This window comes from Strix aluco, chromosome 14 (genome assembly GCF_031877795.1).
Source record: "Strix aluco isolate bStrAlu1 chromosome 14, bStrAlu1.hap1, whole genome shotgun sequence".
Taxonomy (NCBI): Eukaryota; Metazoa; Chordata; class Aves; order Strigiformes; family Strigidae; genus Strix; species Strix aluco.
This window is the reverse complement of record NC_133944.1, coordinates 21,505,402-21,525,243: the sequence shown is the minus strand read 5'-3', so window position 1 is coordinate 21,525,243 and position 19,842 is coordinate 21,505,402. Positions and strand designations below refer to the sequence as shown.

At 47.9% G+C, this 19,842-nt stretch overlaps 1 protein-coding gene across 2 annotated transcripts in view; it reads right to left on the bottom strand.

The window, feature by feature from the left end:
- The window catches only part of CFDP1 (craniofacial development protein 1), a 67,437-nt gene that overhangs the window by 35,000 nt on the left and 12,595 nt on the right, over window positions 1-19,842 (bottom strand). Inside the window, exons 5-6 of one of the 2 annotated variants that reach the window (XM_074839563.1) lie at window positions 12,743-12,847; window positions 2,174-4,518 (exon numbers count right to left, since the gene is read on the bottom strand). In XM_074839563.1, the coding sequence (XP_074695664.1) occupies window positions 4,341-4,518; window positions 12,743-12,847 (283 nt within the window). In that variant the 3' untranslated portion in view covers window positions 2,174-4,340. Of the gene's footprint in view, window positions 1-2,173; window positions 4,519-12,742; window positions 12,848-19,842 lie in introns of those variants that run through there. The other variant, XM_074839562.1, reaches the window with a different exon arrangement.

Below are 19,842 nucleotides of genomic sequence, written 5' to 3'. Positions count from 1 at the left end.
ACCACATCCAAATCACCATGACTCGAGCATTTCCAAGGAACAGGGTCTTCACCTCTTCCTCCACAGCAATCAATCCATAGGCGCCTGGGTTTCTGGGCAGCTGCTTTCTTTTCAGTTACATCACAAATCAAAGTAAATAAAAAACTCTGTCAGGGGCCTCTTCCCAAGACTCAGTCTGAATCTTTCCTTTCCCATTTTCAGCCCCACACATTCACAGCCTGTGGACCCAAGAGGACCCCGTCCATTATTTCTGCATCTGAAGCACATTATCACTTTGCAAAGCCCTTTCTTTTATTTTGCACAACACTGAATTCCCCATGGCATTCAGCATAATCTCCGAGCTAATGCTTCAAGGCTCCCAGATTGTCACAGCCACAGCCCTGTTATATTGGTATCAATATTTAAAACCAAAAGGCCCTCCTTCCTCCAACACAATCTATGTTTCCTGGTTTATCACAAACAGTAAAAAATGCAGGCACGTACTCTCAGCTCAAGGTGCACATATGAAAACAGATTCACTCGTGCGTTGGCCAGACAGCTGACACCCATCCTGACATTCATCTCCACGTATGAGGAGGAAAGATGAATCACTCATGGCTATACGGCTCTGGAGTTTGCCAGTCGTCAAGCTGGTAAGTGCCATAAATCAGCCACTGTGCATCCTCAAACACAGAGGAAGGCACCTGGAGAGAGCTGGAGAGCAAGAGGGGCAGCAGCAGCCTCTTCTGAATTAAACAGGCATAAACACAACCCTGTCCTAGTGACACCTCAATAAAACCCACAAGAGCAGAGCTCAAGCAATTTGCTGTACTATGGGAAGTTCCAGCATACTTTTAGCTGTTTCAAACAATTTGTTCAACAATTAGTTAACCTCAAAGAAAGGGGAGGATTCTTCATTTATTGAGGTCTTCAACTCAAGATTAGCTAAAATCCTTTACCAGAAAGGCCAAACAAAGGCCGCTGGTTTGGCACAGAGGTGAGCGGGGAGAAGCGTGCCGTACAAAAGTTTAGGCCAAATGAACTCATGAGCATTTCTGGCCTTCAGCTCTAGCAGCCAGGCAGAGGTTGTAGCTGAAAGTAGTTGACTAAGAAGCTATTTCACAGGCCTGCCACATTGGGCATGCCCAGTTGAGACAGGGATTTGGGGTTTTTTTTTGTTTTTTTCTAATTATAAACCTCTTTCCATGTACAATCAGGCTTTTCACATAAAAGCAGCAGCTTTTAACCCAGCAGACATGAAGGCTACATGGAAAGCAAGTGCTACAAAAAAGGCAATCCAGAAGCTCGGGATCAGCCTCAGATTTGGGAAACCTCATCTGCCAGACTTCCTGGGTAACCTCAGGCAAACCAGCTTGCCGGTGCCTTCACTGCTCCGTTTAACGGTCAGGATGAAGACACTAAGCACACCGCAGCGATGAGGACCAGGCAAAGGGCATCTCCAGGGGGTACACAAAGAGGACAGTCGGTCCCAAACATTTTCCAGCACCCATCATGAACCCACTTATTTTGCCTTAAATGCCTAGAGAATTATGCTAAAGCCTACAGTCTGTCCTGCAAAGCACAGCTCCTGTCAAAAAAAGGGCACTGAGGGTTTGCATTTTTTCATTGCTACTCAAAAAAATATAAAATAGCAGCAGCAAGAGGCCAGGGTGGGCTCGTAAAGGCACCACGTTGCTGATGCAGCTGTACATACTGCCCAAAGCTGTTTCAGGCGATGGTTTAGCCTGCCAGTGTGGACAAAACTGGATGGCACTCAAAGCCCTCCTTTTATTTCAGGAACAGATCTGACTCCAAATAATCTTCTAGTGTGACTTGGGACCCTACGCTTCTACTGGCTAAAAACCATACAAGCTGACTGAGGTCTCCATCCCAGCATAAGCAGGGTTTAGGATTCACCCCATTGAATCCCCAGTTACTGAACTCCTGGGGCTTCCAACAGAACGAGGGGCTTGGATCTTCTTCCAGGAGCCATCTGTCCCACAGAGCAGGTAGTGGCAATAAATCTGCATATCGGGAAGGTTTTTTTTCCTCCCGTGTAGCATACCTAGCTGTAAACAATGAAGCCAAGCCACCACCAACAAATGTACAGGCACCCTGAAAGCTTTCCCCGTCACCCTGAGAATGGGATTGCTGGGAAGCCATTCGGGCCTGCCTTGGCAGGTCGCTAGCTCAGGGTTGCACCCCATAGTAAAGTTACACCCAGCAGAGACTGGTTACGTTAACTGGTAATCAACGCTACAGTGCAACACAGGAGGTGTGGAAGGGGGAAGAAAAGCACAGCAAATGGGAGAAGAGACAGCTGCAGGGTTTTCTTTGGGAATCCTAGACAAAGCATTACTTGGGAGCTTCCAGGACTGTCCCATGCTCCCTCAGTTTTTCAGTTTGGTACAGAAAATGAAGACTTTATAACTGCAGTGGCTGATATCCAGCCACTCCCCTTCCCAGCCTGTCATGCATCAAGCAAAGCAGAAGCTCTGGCACAAAGACGAGTGCGTGTAGGGAGTGTGCCAAGTTCTGCCTGGGTTTTCAGCCCCAAGACACCACACTCAAGGTTTTCTACAACCTGTGGCAGAGCCTGCATGGGTTTATATTCTCAGTCCTGTCAATATGATCTCATTGCCTCCTAAAGGAAGAGCATGACCAGAAATCCCATAGGCAAAGACAACATTTATTTGCTTACAGGTGTCTACGGGCCCAATGCTGTCCCTCCCAAGCTCCCCCAGACCTGACATCGAGTCCCATGCTCGATAAAGGTGACTTCAGCAGCTAAGGACAACGCAGCACAAATACCTACTGATCCAGCACGACGTGAGCATGGCAGGTCATGCAGCAGGAAGGTATCAAAGCTGACCAAAGGATTCCTGTGTCATGCAGGGGCAGGAAAGCACTCCTTGCAACAGCAGTGCTATCTTCTTCCCACCCAGCTCGACTAGTGATAAAGAAAGGAGACCAAAGGCATTTTTTTTTTTTCAGGAGACATTTGTTTGCAACACAGGAAGTTGAAGACAGCTCTGTAGTGTCCCTCAACAGCTATGACCAACAACCTCTCATTAACATACACCAACACACTTTTACTCTGAAGGCTTTGGAGAAAAGTCAGAATGAAGAACCCTACTCATTTGTCTGAGTGCAAATATTCTACCCCCATAAAAGATTCAAACCCTGCCCTGCAATCACAGCACTGACCAGGGGAAAGCTGCTAAGCATCTTGACTGTCCCATAGGACTAGTAAAGCTGATGCTATACTACTCCTTCAAAGGTTTCTTAAGAGTCCTTGTTAAATGCAATGGCCATGAAACCATAAAGTGAGGAAGGAGACTGCTATCTTGTACAGTCTTCGGAGTCAGGCCAAAGCACATGACTTGTTTTGCACTGATCTGTTTGCAGAGGCCGTGTAATTCTGTAGAAGTGGTTTTGTTTCCAAAACAAATGCTACACACTCTTGACTTGGGAAAGTAGGAAAAAATCCCCCCCAGCGCAAACAGCCAAACAGTGCTGGCGAGGCTCACAAGTGCACGCGTGTGAGCGGGAAAGGAAACGGAGAGCCCTTCCAGCTTTCCAAAGGGTTATTGCAAACAGCAGGGAGGGAGAAGGGATTTTACACATTAGGAAAAATACCGTGATGGTGCTTGTCCTTAAAGTGAACGCTGCACAACAAAAGGCCTGGGCTGCATTGTCTGTTTAGCATTTCTCCAATGCAAAATGTGCGTTGTACAGTGAGACGGAGACCCTGGTAGCAGGGTGTACGTCGCAGGAACTGTTCCTGGCTGCAGCACAGGTCAGCACGCTGGGTGCTGTACAAACCGCTGCTGAACCACCTTCACATTTTCCTGGCCTAAGCGACTTTGCTGTGCATCATCCAAAGCCTACAGCAAAGCCAAGGACGTCCCCACATACCAGTCTCCTGAGAGTTAGAGATATCGTATATACCAGCTGCTTCCTCAGCCATCCTGCAATGGGAAATCTGCAGGTCACAGATGAAGAGGCAGGCATGCTGCATACCAGCCATAGTGTAAGGAAACAGCACGACCACGCTGGAAAATGACTCTTTCAGTGCTCTCCCAAGAAAGTTTAATAATCTCATCTTTCACGCGCTTACGCCTCTGCTGGTTTTTTGCAGAGCTTCCCTGTGTGAGCCGTACTGGCAGGGATGCAGCTCCAGACGAGTCAGGAAGGTTAGCCTGCCTCTAGCAGCAGGGAAGGGGGGTAGGGGGAGATGAAGCCTTCAGCTGAATTCCCACCGGCTTTGCATTATGAAAGCCATGAGCTGCAATCAGCCAGCCTTTGCGGGTTCGCTTTAACCCCCTCCTTGCTGCCAAACAGGCATCTCAACTGACCTCCTAACAGTGTACATACACTGGTGACACACAGCATACGCATACTCGACCACAAGGCAAAAACAGGCAAGTGCCTAAAGAACAACCATTTGTCTTCTTTCGGTGAGTATTTTCCAAAAGGTGCAAGTTTCCTCTGCGCTTGCATTCACGGGTGCTGCAATGCAGCCTGCTGCTCTCAAGCCTGCAGTTTAAAGGAAAAAAAAAAAAAAAAATAGTGCTACAATCCAACCCTGCACATGCCCAGGACTTGCTACTTCAAGAAATGCCATCATTGTTCTCCAGCCAGGCAGTAGGGCGATGAACAGGCGTCTGTATTGTCCACTGGCTGCCTGGAGGCTTATAGCAACAGCCCTGAAGTACAAATTCCCAAAAGGGTATCAAAGTTGCTGCACAAGGTTGAATCAAACATGTATCCACAATTATTTGCTGATCACTGATAGTAGATGCTATGAGAAGAGAGAGCACAAAATGCATCTTCCCCTGGGATTCCCCGAAAAAAGAGCAGTCTCCAACAGAAACTTCAAACAAATCAGTTCCCTCCACTCTGTCTCAGCAGGTACAAGAGCATCTCACGCATATCCTCACACACCCAGAAGGACATCTGCTGCCACCACAACACCAGTTATCTGCCTCCGCAGAGGGTCCCTCGGTACAGCAACTGCCCCAAGGACTGTGCTCGCTCTGAAGAGCGCGATGGCAAGGGCTCCAGGGCAAAGCTGACTGGGCTGGAACCCAACGCATCAGGAAAGCTTTGAAACTCCTTGGATAAGGAAATAAACTACTCTGTGGCTTGGCAGACTGGATTAGAGCACCCTGGAGAGCTTGGGACAGTCTGGAGCTTGTTTAAGGTGCCTTTTCAGCTCAGCCTGTGTACCAGTTCACTCGAGGCTCAGGGTTTCGGGCAGGAATAAGTAAGGGGAGTGCAAGAACTGGTGGGCTCAGTCACCTCTACGCCGGGACAGCAATAGCCAAAGTGAACCCCAGCTATGCTAACCATTCTCATAGCAGAAGAAATCCCCGTGGCTGGGGCAGGCACTTGTTCAGCCTCTCTCGGGCTTTTTCTGGAAACAAACAAAAGAGCAGTTGCTGCCAACCGAAGAGGTTGGAGCTCTAAAGAGAGACCACACGCCTTCTAAGAGCTCAGAATCACACCAACATCTCCTTTAAGACAGGAAGGGAGAAAGCCAGCATTTTAGTTGGTAACTAACCCTAATTGCTTGACTTCACATCTTGATATCAAGACTGGGCATGCCCGTTTTCCAAGCCTAATCCCGACAACCTAGCGTGCAGATCAAAGTTTCGGCTAACAAATGTGCTGGAAAATATTGGTGTGCTGATTTTCCATGAATGAGGCCACCAGTGTGTGATTTTCCATGAATGAAGCCACTAGTACGTGAAGAGCCTGGGGCAACAGGACTGCTTGAAAGCAGGGAGCATCGCTCTGCTCTGATTGCCACTCCAGCCTTACTTAGCTGGTTCATATTTTATGAAGAATGATTCAGCTGAACTTGTTCCTTGACGTGAGAAAAAGGGAGGAACACGAGTGTGGGAAAGCAAGAGGATGTAACACAAGCATCTGGTATGGGGGAGACACTCTAGGGACATGGTACAGCTCAGTTAATATGCAAGGAAGCACTATAAAAGCAAAATAAGACAGGAGTGGAAACAAATCTTCTTGGTAGACACACCCCCAAGCCATGGCACAGCTGGGAACAGGAGCTCCTAGCATCCACCTCCAATTCCAGGCTTTAATGATAAAGCAAGGCTGTCCCTCTCGCTTCTCACTCCAACCAGACCCAGTCTGGCATGGGAAGATACAGGGGTTTCCCTTCGCAACCTTGCAAGGGGTCTGGAATAAAAATACAGCTGGCTTCATTCCCCATTAGCAGTTAATTTCCTCAATCATTTTCAGAGGGAGAAAGAGAAATGCTCATGAACTAAGAGATGAAAGCAAATGAAAATAAGCCTCATAAAACCTGTACTGCCCTAAGGGAAAACTGCCCCACAACTTTCATTGGGGAATTATCAAAGGCCCCAGACTGGTGGGGGGTTGTTTGTATTTTATAAGACAGATGCTTTAGAGAGTATAAGTCCTCAAATAGCTGAGATTCCATTCTGCTGAACCTCCAACGAGACTAGAAAAAGAAACAGCTGATCCCAGTTAGTCCAGCCTGGGGATCCAGCTTAGCCACATCAAGACAGAGGACTGAAGCAAGACAGAGCTGTACAGGCACTGCTAAACTTCTTTCCAATAAGATGCCATTGCCCCAAGCAAAAGCAACCACACGCATGCTAGCATGGCCTCAGGAAAGTGCAGAATGGAACTAAAAAATCTCATTCATTTCTATTGCAAAATAGAGACTGGGGTAGAAGGCACTGACTCATTTAGCCTGAGAAAGGATTGCTCCTGAGAGACTAGTTTAAGAGAAAGATGTTTAGTGCACATTTTGCTTTGAGTCTGGGAGAGTGGGTGCAAAACTTCCCACACTTGGAGCTCTGTTTCTTATCGGAAAAGACTTAACATAAGCTCAAGAGCAAGAACATTCGAAGAGGGGGCAAAGACCCAAAATGGCAGCGCTCTCCCACCCACAGTTAAGCCTCAGAGGTGACTGCAGCCCTGGATAAGCCTGTCTGCAGGTAGCAGTCAGGTCCCCAGCACAGGAACCGAGGACAGCGTGGCTGTGGCTCACAGCTTGGACAGCCTGACTTACCTTGCTCCTCAGCTGGGCTGCAAAGCCCACGCTGGTGCCCTTGCTGCTGCCCAACCTGCACCAGCCGGAGCCTGGCATCCTCACTGCTGCGGGCTCTGCAAGGGGCTGACTTCATGTGATGCTGGAAACCTCAGTCCATGCTGACTTCAAGAGGGGAGGCAGATGCTCAGAGGCTAAGGTTGTTTGGCACGCTTTACAAGTGTGCAGCAATCAGCGTATTATTTATTACGGCTGATGGAAACCCTTCTCTTCAATATCGAACCAGCCAACATTTTTCCTAATGACAAACCTCCCCTTCCCTGCACATACAAACACCTTTCCACACTCATCCCCATGGGGTAATTAATTCCAGTCCCCCTAGCAAATAAAACCAAGATACTCCAAAAAATCATCCAGCCTCGCTACCATGTTGATTCAAGGAGTAGATACGTGTAAACAGTAGACAGATACTAACAATGAATAATTAAAACAAAAATAAAAACAAAGGATCTAAGACCTGAAGAGAAATTACTCACTTGGAACAGCTACCGCCACATTTAATCTTTCACAACCAAAGTGTGTGAATAGGAAATAAGTAAAACTAGCTCTAGGGCACACGAATATTGTCCCTGGCTGGCTCATCTTGCTGTGCACAGAAAAATATGTCATGTGCTACTCACACCCAGACATTTGGCTATGGTGCAAGGGGCTGGATGGATCTCTCCGTCTGGGAGAACAGCACTCTCTGGAGCACAGTAAGGGAAGCGCAGTAGAAAGCTGAGAAGCCTTGAAATCACTAGCAAGAACAGAGCTATTCCACTGCTTAAGTGGCTACTGAAAAAAACCCCACCTCCAGCTTCCCCAAAGGTCTTGATTACTTGCTTTATTTGCATCCTTGTTCAGCCCGTACAAGCAAAACATGCAAGAGTTTTAGCTAAATAAACTGCTTGCAGTTGATGCTGAGCTGAAATTGGACTGTAAATTCCTGCTTTCTAAAGAAAAGAAGTCCATGGGATTGCTATGAAATGAAATTGCTCCCTGGAGGCATGCGAGTGCTGCAGCACTTGCTCTAGATCATCTGAGGTTTACAGAAGCTGAGAGCCTGTCCCTGTCTCACCAGTGTCCACTTAAGATCTCAAAGGAACCAGTTTTGGTCATGATAGCAAAGGGATCCAATTAGCTCCAGCCAACTCAAGCAGAAAGAGCATCTTTTGCAAGAAAAAGCTTTGGATGCAAAGCAGCTCCTAGGAATAGTCAGGCTGGAGGGGAAGGCTAGCTTATAAATGACAGTAACAGGTCAGGATGCTGCAAACGGGCTCCAGGTTCTCCCACCAACCATATCCTCCCACAAAGACTGCCACCATTCCTCCTCCTGCACACTGAGGGTGGGAGAGAAGCCATGGACAGATGTCTTTCTGCTGGAGTCCCTCTACCTCAACATTAGCATGCAGCAGAGTGACTCCTAAAAGCAAAGGCCTGAAGCTTTTCACGCTATTTAATGGTCAGTCCACATGAACTGCTCTACTGTAGACTAGGGGAGGAAAACATCCACAATGAACAGGCTAGAGTTTATCTTGTTTTCTCTGTTCAGGGCAAGTATGTGTCTCTGGGTCAGAGCTTTCTTGCACTGCCTCCTCCTGCTGGGTCTTGCACCAAGGTCCAAACCCTCACAGACCAAACTCAGCCCAGGGGTCGGCAAGCACCGCACCTCCTGAACTCCGTGGGAGTGGTGCCCGCTTGCTTCAAAGGCAAATTCTACCCTGTGTTTATACCAGCCTACAAGGCATGAAAAGGCCTAGGAGGTCACACATCCACCACTGTAATTTCAGGCAGGATCAAACAGAAAAGCAACAGCTGGGCTGAGTGAGCAAGTCCACATTTAATTACAAATGGTTTTGGTAATAAGCAAAGACAAGAACAAAGCCAGTGAAAAACCTCTCTTTTTCTTCCTGGCTCCTGTTCAGGTCGTGTAGAAACAGCTGCCTAGAGGAGAATCTCAAATAAGATCCACCAAGTACATTTTTTTCATTTTCAGGACTTCTACAGCAGCACTGTTCCCTATGCAACGCTGCTGTGCTTTGACAAGCATCAAGGACCGATGGGCAGATCGCAGCCGCTCACGCCGTAGGGCTTGGGTCTGTGCAGGTATTTCCCAGCTCAACCCCTGCATTGTGTCTCAAGTCACACGTGCACAAGTACACGCACACAATCAATCCGCAGTAAGCTGCACAGTGGATTTAATTTGCTTTAACATCCTCTGAATATGAAATGGTGGTTGCGAAATAGGATTACTAGCGCAGAGGATGACGGACCCAGCTTGTGGGTCCCGCCTGGCCCGGGGAGGGGGCTGAAAGCAGCTCTCAGAGCAGCAGGAATGCCCACAGAGCTGACCGACCCCTCCATCAGGTCATGCATTTACAGCCAGGAGCTACTCTTGCTGCCCCCCAAAAGGCCCAGGAGCAGTGGTCAGGGCCAGAAACAAGCCCTAAAATGCAGACAGGCAAGACGGCTTAGTGGGGTGAGTGGAAGGCTTTTTTTGAATGCCGGGAGCCTTCCACCCATTTTTTGTGACAGCAACTTAGAAGGCATTGGTGGATCCCTTCATCACATCTGATACCTCTGACAGCACCAGAGAGAACCTAACACAACCAAAGAACACAACTAACAACCTAACACAACTAACAAACATGGCTGGAACAGAGTATCAACCCCAGATCCCTCCAACAAACTGATACCCACTGCTGACAGACTGCTGCCTAGCTGGGTGTCATGGGGGGACACGATGGGAATAATGGAAAGGCTGGGAAACCATCACATCCCTGGGAAACAAGGGCTTCTGACCTTTCTAGCAAAGCCTGCTGAGAGAAACTGGGTGGGTTGTTTTGTACTCCTGGCTTTAATTACAGCCAAGTGTTTAAGTTATTCTCCTCCAACCAACCCCATGTCCCTCACGAGCACAAATCTAGCTTTTTATAGCACATCCGGTATGGATGTTAAACACATTCAGGAAATGCACTTTCAGCCCCAAACATCCCTTCCCCTGGACCAGTTAGGCTGCAAGGGTTTGTAACGAGGAGATGTGGAACCGGATGTTTGGTTTTGCGACCGCTGCTTTCCTGGATTACTTCTGTCTGTTTAGAGAAGGGAAATTAAATAAATGAAGGGGAGGCTGGCTGCATCTAGAAATAATGCAAGCTGCTTGCAAGGTGAAGAAAGAAAAGCCGGATGGAGAGGCCACTCTTAGCTGCTCGAATGCCCTGCACACAGGGCAAGGTTTTTTGCCTTTTTTTTTTTTTTTTTTTTAATAGCTGACAAAGCTCCTGGGGGCTGACAAGGACTCACAGCACAACGGGTGTCCACAGGCATGTCTAGGATGGCAAATCACATGTTTTTCACTGCCTTCTGCCTACTGACCCAGACTGGGGCTCTCCTGTAATGCACAAGGGGAACCAAAACTTCTCCCCCAAATTTTCTATTTTAAGTAGCCAAAGGGCACCAGCAAAGAACCATCAGGTGATGCCATGCTCTGCTGGTCCCTGGGTGCTGCTCTGGCACGTCACTGAGGCTTGTGGCTCTTTGCTCCAGAGGAGCAGGGCTTGGACAATAGCTTGGCTCCAAGTCTAAAACCTGACCTTTGTAATTTTCTTAACATAAGGGACTCGCCTCTGGCTTTAAGGAACACTGCAAGCCTGTTAGTATTTTTTCTCACCTGAAAATAACCTGGTTGACTTCCCAGCTGGAAGCACCCTCCTAAACCCAAAGGCAAGCATGTTTGCTGGCAGTCTCGGGGATCAGTCTCAGATACCATCCCAAGGTAGAAGACTCCCTGGAGCACTCAGACCAGAGGGCACATACTGGCCAGGCTGCTAAGCCCTCAAGAATGCTGGGCTGTTCCACACATTGATCAAAACACCACTGCTACACCTCTGCCGTAGTATTAAACCAGGATATTCTGCAGCAGGTTGTGAAAGGGAAGGCGCACGGCACTGCACTGCATGAGGGTTTGCTGTTCTGAAGGAAGACAAGATGTACAAGCCCAGGGTATTTTTCCCCTCCCTCCCACACAGCCAGGCCACCTCACATTCTGGGCAAGCAACCATCAGTAGGTCATCACACATAAGCAAGCTGAACGATGACCTAATTAAGCTGCTTCCAAAATAATCACACTGGAGGAAAATTAAAGGAGTCCTTGAACTCATTATTTCTTATATTGATTTTTATTCCTTTTTTCCATATTTGATGTAACTTCTTCACTTCACATACTGCAGCGTTAAGTCAAACTGCGCTCTGGCTATTTCTTCTGAGTGATCAGAGCTCCAGCACAAGCAGCTGTGCACCTTGGTAATGACTAGGCCATGCAGGCCTGCTGGCCATCCACCTCCTCCCCTGGGCCAGTGATGAACAGGAGGAAACATGGATCTCAGCAGAGCAGGTAGGTGAGCAGCCCGTGGGGCTCTCCCAGTGGGCTACCAAAGCTGCCTGCACTCAGAGCAGCAGCACGTTTGCTGGGGGAACTGGAAGGCAGCTCTGAAGACATGGGACCACCAGCAGTGTGCACGGCAAGGAGCTGCCCCAGCTTCAGCTGCCACCCAAACCACCTCTGTGGCCGCCCAGATTGAACAAAGAATGCCAGTCCAACTCAAGGCAAGTTTTTTCCAGCACAAAACCCTGTACACAACACTTAAGTTACAATTAATGAGCTCTGCAGGGACAAACCCTTGTGCAGCATGAACAACAGCACCAAGACTGTGCTCATCTATGCATTCATTCATCTCAGGGAACAGCAGCTGTCAAGAGTCACACACACATACTATGCTTTCACCACCCTGATCTAACTACAAGCTATGCAACACTTAGCTGGAAAAGTGAGTGACAATCCAGCTGCAGCAACTGAATAACAGCCCATCTCAGGGAAAGGCAGCCTTAACTCACACTGGAGAATTGCTCTTCAGCAGATGGGAAGGACAATGTATTTATTTGATGGGTGTTGTTTCTATGTGACCAACTCATACGCAGTTTATGTCTTTCAAATATAAATGCAAATGACTGACTTAAATAAAAATCATTGCTGGAACACAGAAACACCTCCTCCATTCCTGAGAAGCGGATGATTTCCCAAGCTCATCAGGAACCACACAGAGTGGCACGTCAGACACACAGGGGACCTGACCTCTTTGTATCTTTGACAAGCATTATGATAATCTCAGAATTAGGCGTTAGAGCTTGAACAGAAAGTGACAAATCCATACTGAAATGATATTAGAGAACATCAAAGAGGCAAAAGCATCTCTCATTCAAATGCTTCCCCAAAGTTTATAAGCAGCCACAGCCCAGCCTGTCATGGCTTTTTATGGTCCTGAGAAGCACCTTTCAAAGGAACTGCAGGCAATCTCAGGCATGTTCCTTGGCTACCTGCAGTTTCATCAGGCTGCTCAAGACATTCAAAACAATATTTTCTTACTAGGATGAATGATTTATGAGGATTGAGAAATCTGAGCCTGAACCTATGAAGTGAGTCACTGGGACTCATGGGTTGCTTCCCCCGCTTCCCTCCCCCCCACATCATCACACCTTCCAGGCCTAGTCTTGCTCCCACTGAAATCCTGCAGAAAACAAATACCCATTAATTTAAATACCGCAGAGCCTATATTATTGGCTCGAGTGCTGTCTTTCTCACTAAGAGTCCATATCTAGGCAGAGAAACCACATACTCACCCAGAGACTGTCGGGAGGGAAGCTGGAGCTGCTGACTGCCATTTCTCTTGCTGCTTCAGAAAAGATTTAGCTTCTTTTGAGTTTGAGTCCACTTCTTTAGTCACCCTGTTGGAGGAAAAGAGACAAACCAGAGGGTAAGGAAGAGCTGTAGTCACAACAGCAAAAACAAAGATCCAGCAAGGAAACACAGAAAACAGGTACAGGAGTCCACACACCACCTGCACAGAGATCACCTCCATCAGCTGCAAGCTGCAGAACATGCATCTTGTTAAGGTTTCATTCCAGTGACAAACCCTCTATACTCGTGGCAGAAAAAAAGGAAAAGTGTAGCTAATTAGAGCTGGGGGAGGAGGTTTCTTTTTCTTCAAATGAACGGGAATGCTTATTCATTCAAACAGGCCTGTCTCACTAGCAGCTACTGAATGCTTTGCTCGGGTCACTGGGGGCAATTCTAGGCTCTTAATTGGGCTCTTGATTTCCTCATTTGTTGGTCAGTGAGGCAGCTCTTCTGCCACAGCTGTTCCGCCACCCACGGCACACGGGCTTGGCAACATCTGCAACCCAAACAGGAGCATGGAAACTAGCTCCGAGGATGGGGAACGGCAGAGAAAGCTTTGACAAGGCAGAACGCAGAAATTTTCTCTCATTTTCTAGTTAATTTTTGTTTGAGGCCCTGAGGGCACAAAATATTGAAGTTGAAAAAATTATAAATCAATACTGCATCTACAGCAGGAAACAAATTACAAACATGAGAAAGAATCTCTAGAAAACCACTCAATAATTAATTGTTAGGAAACCCCAGCTATTTTAGCCCCCTCATTTACAATGACCTGCCTCCAGCGACATGCTTTTCACACTCTCAGTAGCTCTTAATGAGGTTGCCCTGGCTTGCCAAGCTAACCATTTTGCTCCCTTGGAGCCCAGGCCTGTGAGGCTCTCTGGGGCCCTGCAGCGCTGTGGGTAGAGGCAGCCTGACCCATGGCTGGGCCAGCCCAGAAGACACCATCCTCCATCCTACCCTCCCGCAGCCTAGGGCTCTGGCTGCATCTGCGGCCAGCAAGGGCGGGCAGGCTCGTCCCCGGTCTAGAGCATGTGTCGATGAGAGGCTGAAAGCCTCGTCGGTCAGAGGATCTGCCCTGGTTACAAGTCAGGCTAATTGCTGCTTGCCTCCACCCACCAACCTGACCCTGCAACTTCCACGTAGAAACTGGCTGATGGACGTGGAGAAACCCCAGGAGCTACAAGCCCAGCTGGGTTACTGCTGGGTTGGCGGCGAGGAAAGCGCCGTAGTTATTCGATAAGCCCGGAGACATCGATGCCCTGAAATCACACTTAGTGCACCCGTGTCCCCGTCCTGACAGTGAATCAGCATCTGAAGCAGTAATTAGGGAAAGGAAACTGTTCTTCCTCCTCCGCAGACTGCAAATAGTGGAAAAGGCATGTTCAGAAATAAGAATTCTTGTGCTGTACACCTCCTGCTCAGCCTTGTTCTGCCACTGCAGGAAGAGATTAACCCTGTTTCCCCCCCTGCACTGTCACATGCCTTCCAAACCGGTGGCAGTCATGCAGATAGAGACAAATCCCATGTTATGAATATGTAGAAGTGTTTGCTGATCAGATTGGAAAGGACCAGGGTGGGAAAAGGGGAAAAAAGCAGTTCAGGAAGAAACAAAAGCGTCATCACAATTTAGGACATCCCAAATGCACCACCCAATCACTGCCCTTGGCAAGGACAGTCACATCATGCAGCAGTCATACGCCAAAGGATACTCTGCGTCCATGAATTTCCTTTGACAGAATAAACTCAGCGTCTTCATGCAGCAATTAGCCAGAACTCCCCACAGAGCCCCCTCAAGCCACGAGTGCTGAGTTCAGATTAATACAATCACGCAGCCTATTTATTTTCAAATGCAGCATCCAAAGAGCTGGCTCCATCCCCTGCCCAGCTGGGGAGCAGCACCATTTCTCATGCACTCTGCAGCACTGGCTCCCAGCACGGTTCCCCTCCTCCTGTCACCCCCCTGCACTCTCACACCATCAGGGTCCACCCCTGGTGTGCAGGGAGCACGCAAGCCGCCGTGAGAAACACCAGGCAGACCCCAAGCGTGCAGGAATTTCAGAAGCATAGCACAGTAACCACATGCCCTGGAAAAAAAAATAAATAAAAAAATGCTCTGCATTGGCCTCAACACAGCCACAGGACCTGCTCCTGGGTTAGATCCCAACTGTTAGACCCTGCACATTTCTGGGACTTGAAGAGTGTAGGACCAAGAGGAGGCAGGGGTCGAGAAAGGAAGCAGAGGTCACAGAAAGCACGCCTTGTCACTAACTCTTAGCACTGTCGTGCTAAGAGATGACAGCCCAGTTCAGCTCCCATAAACCTACAGGAATTCGGCAATTAACATAGCTTACAGGATCTGGACACGCACGATGGGGAGCAGGTCTTCAAAGCCTGTGGCAGAGCTACCTTCACAACTACCTTCAGTCTTCTCCAACCCGGAGACAAAACTGAACAACGTCCATCCCACCAGTTGAGGAAGGCCCAAAGCTAAGATGTACATGAAAAATGGCTCCAGGGAGGGTTTACCAGCCTGCAGTCTGACAGAGTTAGCATGACAGAGTTGGACCAGCACCACAAGCCACAGCTCTCGGACCAGAAGGATGGTCAATCCCAGAAAGGGTGAGAAAGGAGAAACCTCTACCTGCTGTGGCCCCTCAACATGATGTGCGGGGAGGATCTGGCACAGCCCTTCAATTTGGACCATCAGTTCAGCAGCAAAGAAATCACCTTGCTATCCAAGGGCTCGACAGAGGTTATTACCAAGGGATTACTTAGGCTTTGATACTCGCTTCCTCCATCACCTCAGGGTACCAACAACAACGACTGGGCACAGAACATAACACTTAGTTCAATTTCTTTTGTCCACTTTGGCCTGCCAGCAGCTGCTCTAGAGTATATTTTTGAAGTTGTCTGCTGTAGCAACAGAGCCACAAAGCTGCAGGCAACCTGTTCCACCAGCATTGCCCAGCTGGGGACAGAGGAATGCGTCAGAAACGTAATTAAAAGTGACCTTTCAAGGCAATTCCATCACAAGACCCACTGATTGCCTCATAAACTGAAACAAAAGCAGCTCTGAGGCAGGCTGCTGCTGGGCTGATGCCAGCACCGACTCCTGCACCACTCCAACAGGAATGACAAAAGAAAGAATATTAAAGTGCTTTACAAGGTATTAATTCAGGTTATGAACATTTCAACCTTTCCCAGATCCCAGGCCAGGAAGGAAAAAAAATCCTCCGGTCTGCATTATTATGGGAGACAATAACTCTCCATGTAGAAACCAAAACACTTCTTGTTCTTCATGGGGAGAAATGGGAGCCATTAATCCAGCTGGAAGAAATCACAGTCATTACTAAGGAAAATTACAAGACCTTTCACTTTTAAATACTTGATAAATAACTATTTGCCTGACTGTTTACTAGGATGCTATTCACACATTGTAATCCAGGAATAAACATGAAAATAAGTATATTGTCAGCAATAAAACAAGTAGCTAGTGTCTCGCCCACTCGCAGACCCTGTAATTCACACACAAAACCACTCGCTCTCATCACTTTCCATAAAGATTTCATTATACTGCTATGCTACTAAACTGCATAGTAAGACTTCCAAAATGCAGAACAGTTATGAATTTTTTTGACCATGCTGGAGCCTGGTAGCGCAGACGATGCCTACTGTACAAGGTGCAACTGTAAAATAAAAAGGTCTTCCATATTATATCGTTATTATAAGGAAAACGTGCTAGAAACTAGATCACTAAGTGCCTCTTGTACTTACAGGTGTCCTCCTTCGGGCCCTTCATCTCTGAACCAAGCTCAAAGTGGTACCCAAGCATACCCACACCCACCCAGCCTGCTGGTTTGGTGCCAAGCTGTGGGTACGTTACTTCCATCTTCCACTGAAGAACTTCTCACCCTTCCCTTCACATTTACCAACTGAACTGCTGTAACCTACGTGCATGGAAAAGGCCCCAGTTTTGTATGCTGGGCACCAAACCACATGAAGACAACCCACATGCTGTCACGGGCTGTCCCAGAAGTTGTTCCACAGAGCACTTATAGTACAGAACTGTAGCATCCTAATTTAAGAACAAGTGTTTGATCTGCTCCCAGCAGTCCCCTTAGCCACATAAGCAGCTAAAAAGGAGGAATACAGGCTAAAATGAGCACCGCATTCACACAGCTCCAGCTAATCTGCAAAAGGGGCTTAAAACCAAATGTTCATGCTTTGGTTCAGTGGCAGAGTAAATCTAATGCACCAGCTTTTCTCCTGCGTTCTGGTCTTACATCAGGTGCAGAGGAAAGTCTCACTCCATCACATCATCCCACTCCTGCTACCGTGGCACAGCACAACACCCACACCCCAGGGTTCACCCCAGTGCGGTGGTCAGGTGCCTCTGCTCTAACACAGCTGAATCCAGTCCTGTTTGCAAGAAACAGAACTAGCGTAAGGGCTGCCAAGCGTGTGGTGTGTCAGGAAAGTGCCCAGCTCAGCAGTGAGGTGCCCTGCAAGCCCTTACAGAAGCATATCAGCAGAGCCACTTCCTTGCATGGCCAGGAAAAGGAGGCAAGGTCTCAGAGGCAGGATAGGGGAAGCTGGGAAAGGCAAACAGCCACATCAAGAAGGCTTGCAGGCTTCTGTCCATAGTCTGCTGTCTAACAGCAACCTTAGGCATCCCAAGTGCCAAAATCCCTCCAACTTACCCCTAGGTGGCTCAACACAACTGCATTCTCCTAAAATGCCTGGTGCACATCAGGCTGAGAAAGCACCTGTTGGTATTTGGGTATAAGGGGACTTGGGAGCTGAAGAAGAAAGTTAAGATCCCTGATCACAGCAGCACAAAGGTACCATCTCCCCTGACTTCCATGCTGAGAAAGAGAGAGCAAGAGTGAAAGCTCTGGAAAATGCCAGCTCTTCACCACTTGTACTCAGGACACACAGTCCTCACTTGGGAAACCTGCCCCAGTTTAGACCTGACACAATTATAAAACTTTCCACACGAACTTAATGTTTTTAGCTCTGGGGAATCACACATCAAGGTGGGGTGGGGGGTGGGGAAATGAGGCTAATTATCCTTTTTCAATATTCCCCATCTGTGTCTAGCCTCATTAAGTATCCTCCAGCCTTCTGGAATGATCACTTGAGGAGCAAGCAATACTCATCTACAGGGGTTTGTAAAAAACCTAATCCCTTCTGAGCCAAAAGGAATATTTTGTCTGAATATTTTTTTGGTGGACTCTTGTGCTTGAGTTGCCATGTCCTGGGTGCTTTCCACAGACAGATGCACTGTATGAGAGGCAGGTGCTCCAGCCTGCAAAATCCTGAAGCTGCTGGAGTGCCCATGTTCAGCACTTTCCAGGAGAGAATTAAGTCCCCACACAACTGAACCTCAAGCCACATCTGCCTGCACGCTGGGTATATATTTATTTTATGCTGGATTACCTGGTGTAAAGCAAACAGAGCCAAAATTAATAGGTCCCCATCACTTTTCTAATTTCAAAGTAAAACATTAGTTTTCTCCCTTTCAGAAAAAAAACCCAATATTCTCCAAACCTTGCTCTTCAAACCAGGTGGGAGAAGCTGTACCTTGGGAAACTGAGCCTATTCCCTGAAGCAACACAGACAAGACGAGGCTGGAGTGACTGATAATTTTGTGGGCTGCCTATCTGCACAGAAGCTGCTGGCTGGTTTTTAAAAAGAAACAAAATCTGATCAGAGCTCTTCTGGAGTCAGGCGAGGGCCAAGCTGCCTGCCTGGCGCTGCTCCTCGCAGCAGGTGTGTGCTGCTATCCAAGCAGTCAGCTCAGGCTGCATCTCAAACAAATTCTTTTGAAAACAAGCAGAGATGAATGGTATTTTAACATCAGCAATGCATAAAATGTGCTTTTTGACATCCATGCCCTAACCTCGTAAACCTTGAAGGAGACGACTGATTTTCCATCATCTCCTGTATGACAAAGACTCTGTCACAGATGTAAAGAAAACGTATGGACAGTGCTGCCAACTGAGATGCTGACCAAGCTGCCCCTTTTGGGTTTCTGCTTGATACTTCTGCAAGAGGCTCTCTAAATCCAAAGGGAAGTAGCACTCCAGTTACCGAGCTCCCGCTGGGGCTTGCAATAGGTGGAGCACAACAAACACGGTTTTCTGGAGTAGCTGACCCACAGAAAGGGCACAAGGCTTCACCTCCTTGTTGACTGGAGCTTTACCCACCCCAGTTTTAAGTCTCTCCAAGCATCAGCTCTCTGCTTGCTTCATCGGATAACTATTCCCATGGCCAGCCTAAAATTGCAACATGCCGTTTGCATTTCGGTCTTTGAGGCATCCCATCATTTTTATTTGTACCTTCCAAAAGGATTAACTTCAAATTATGGAACACACCTCCGAGCTGAGCAACCCAAGTGAACAGACGCTGTACGTGTGAGCGTGACAGTCTCTGACCCTGTTAACCATGACTCACAAGCATGCCAAAAGCAAGATAGATCCCTGCGACCCCACAATTCCTGCAAAGTAGTGCAACGTTCGCGTTACAGATCTTTTATCTTACTGAGGGAAGGGGTATCGTTGTTCTCAAGAGCAGGGGTTCAAAATGCGCTTACAGCTATGAACAGTGGACACAAAGGTTACACAGATCACAACAGGAGCCAACACACACTACAAAGCAGAAGCATCCCCATGGGGAAAAGGCCAGACTAAGCTTGACTCAGTTTGTAATGTGTTAATGAGACAGCAAGGCAGCGAAGAGCTTTGCCTTCCCTTCAGGCTAACATAGAAACCCTCCTGTTTCAAAATCTTAGTTACAAAAAAAAGAAAAAAAATCCATCTCCCAAGCTGCGCTTTCCGGCAGGGAAAACCCCAGGCCCAAGGGCTGCAAAGCAGGCTCTGCCAGCATCTCACCAGACATCAAAAGCCCCTTTCTGAGCCTGGAGCTCCTGGGAATGAGGCAGCAGCTTGGAAGCAAGGTAAACAGGGCAAGCAGCAAAATGCTAGGACTGGATCCGAGGCCCCTGTGATGAAGGCATGAACAGAGGGACAAAAGATCC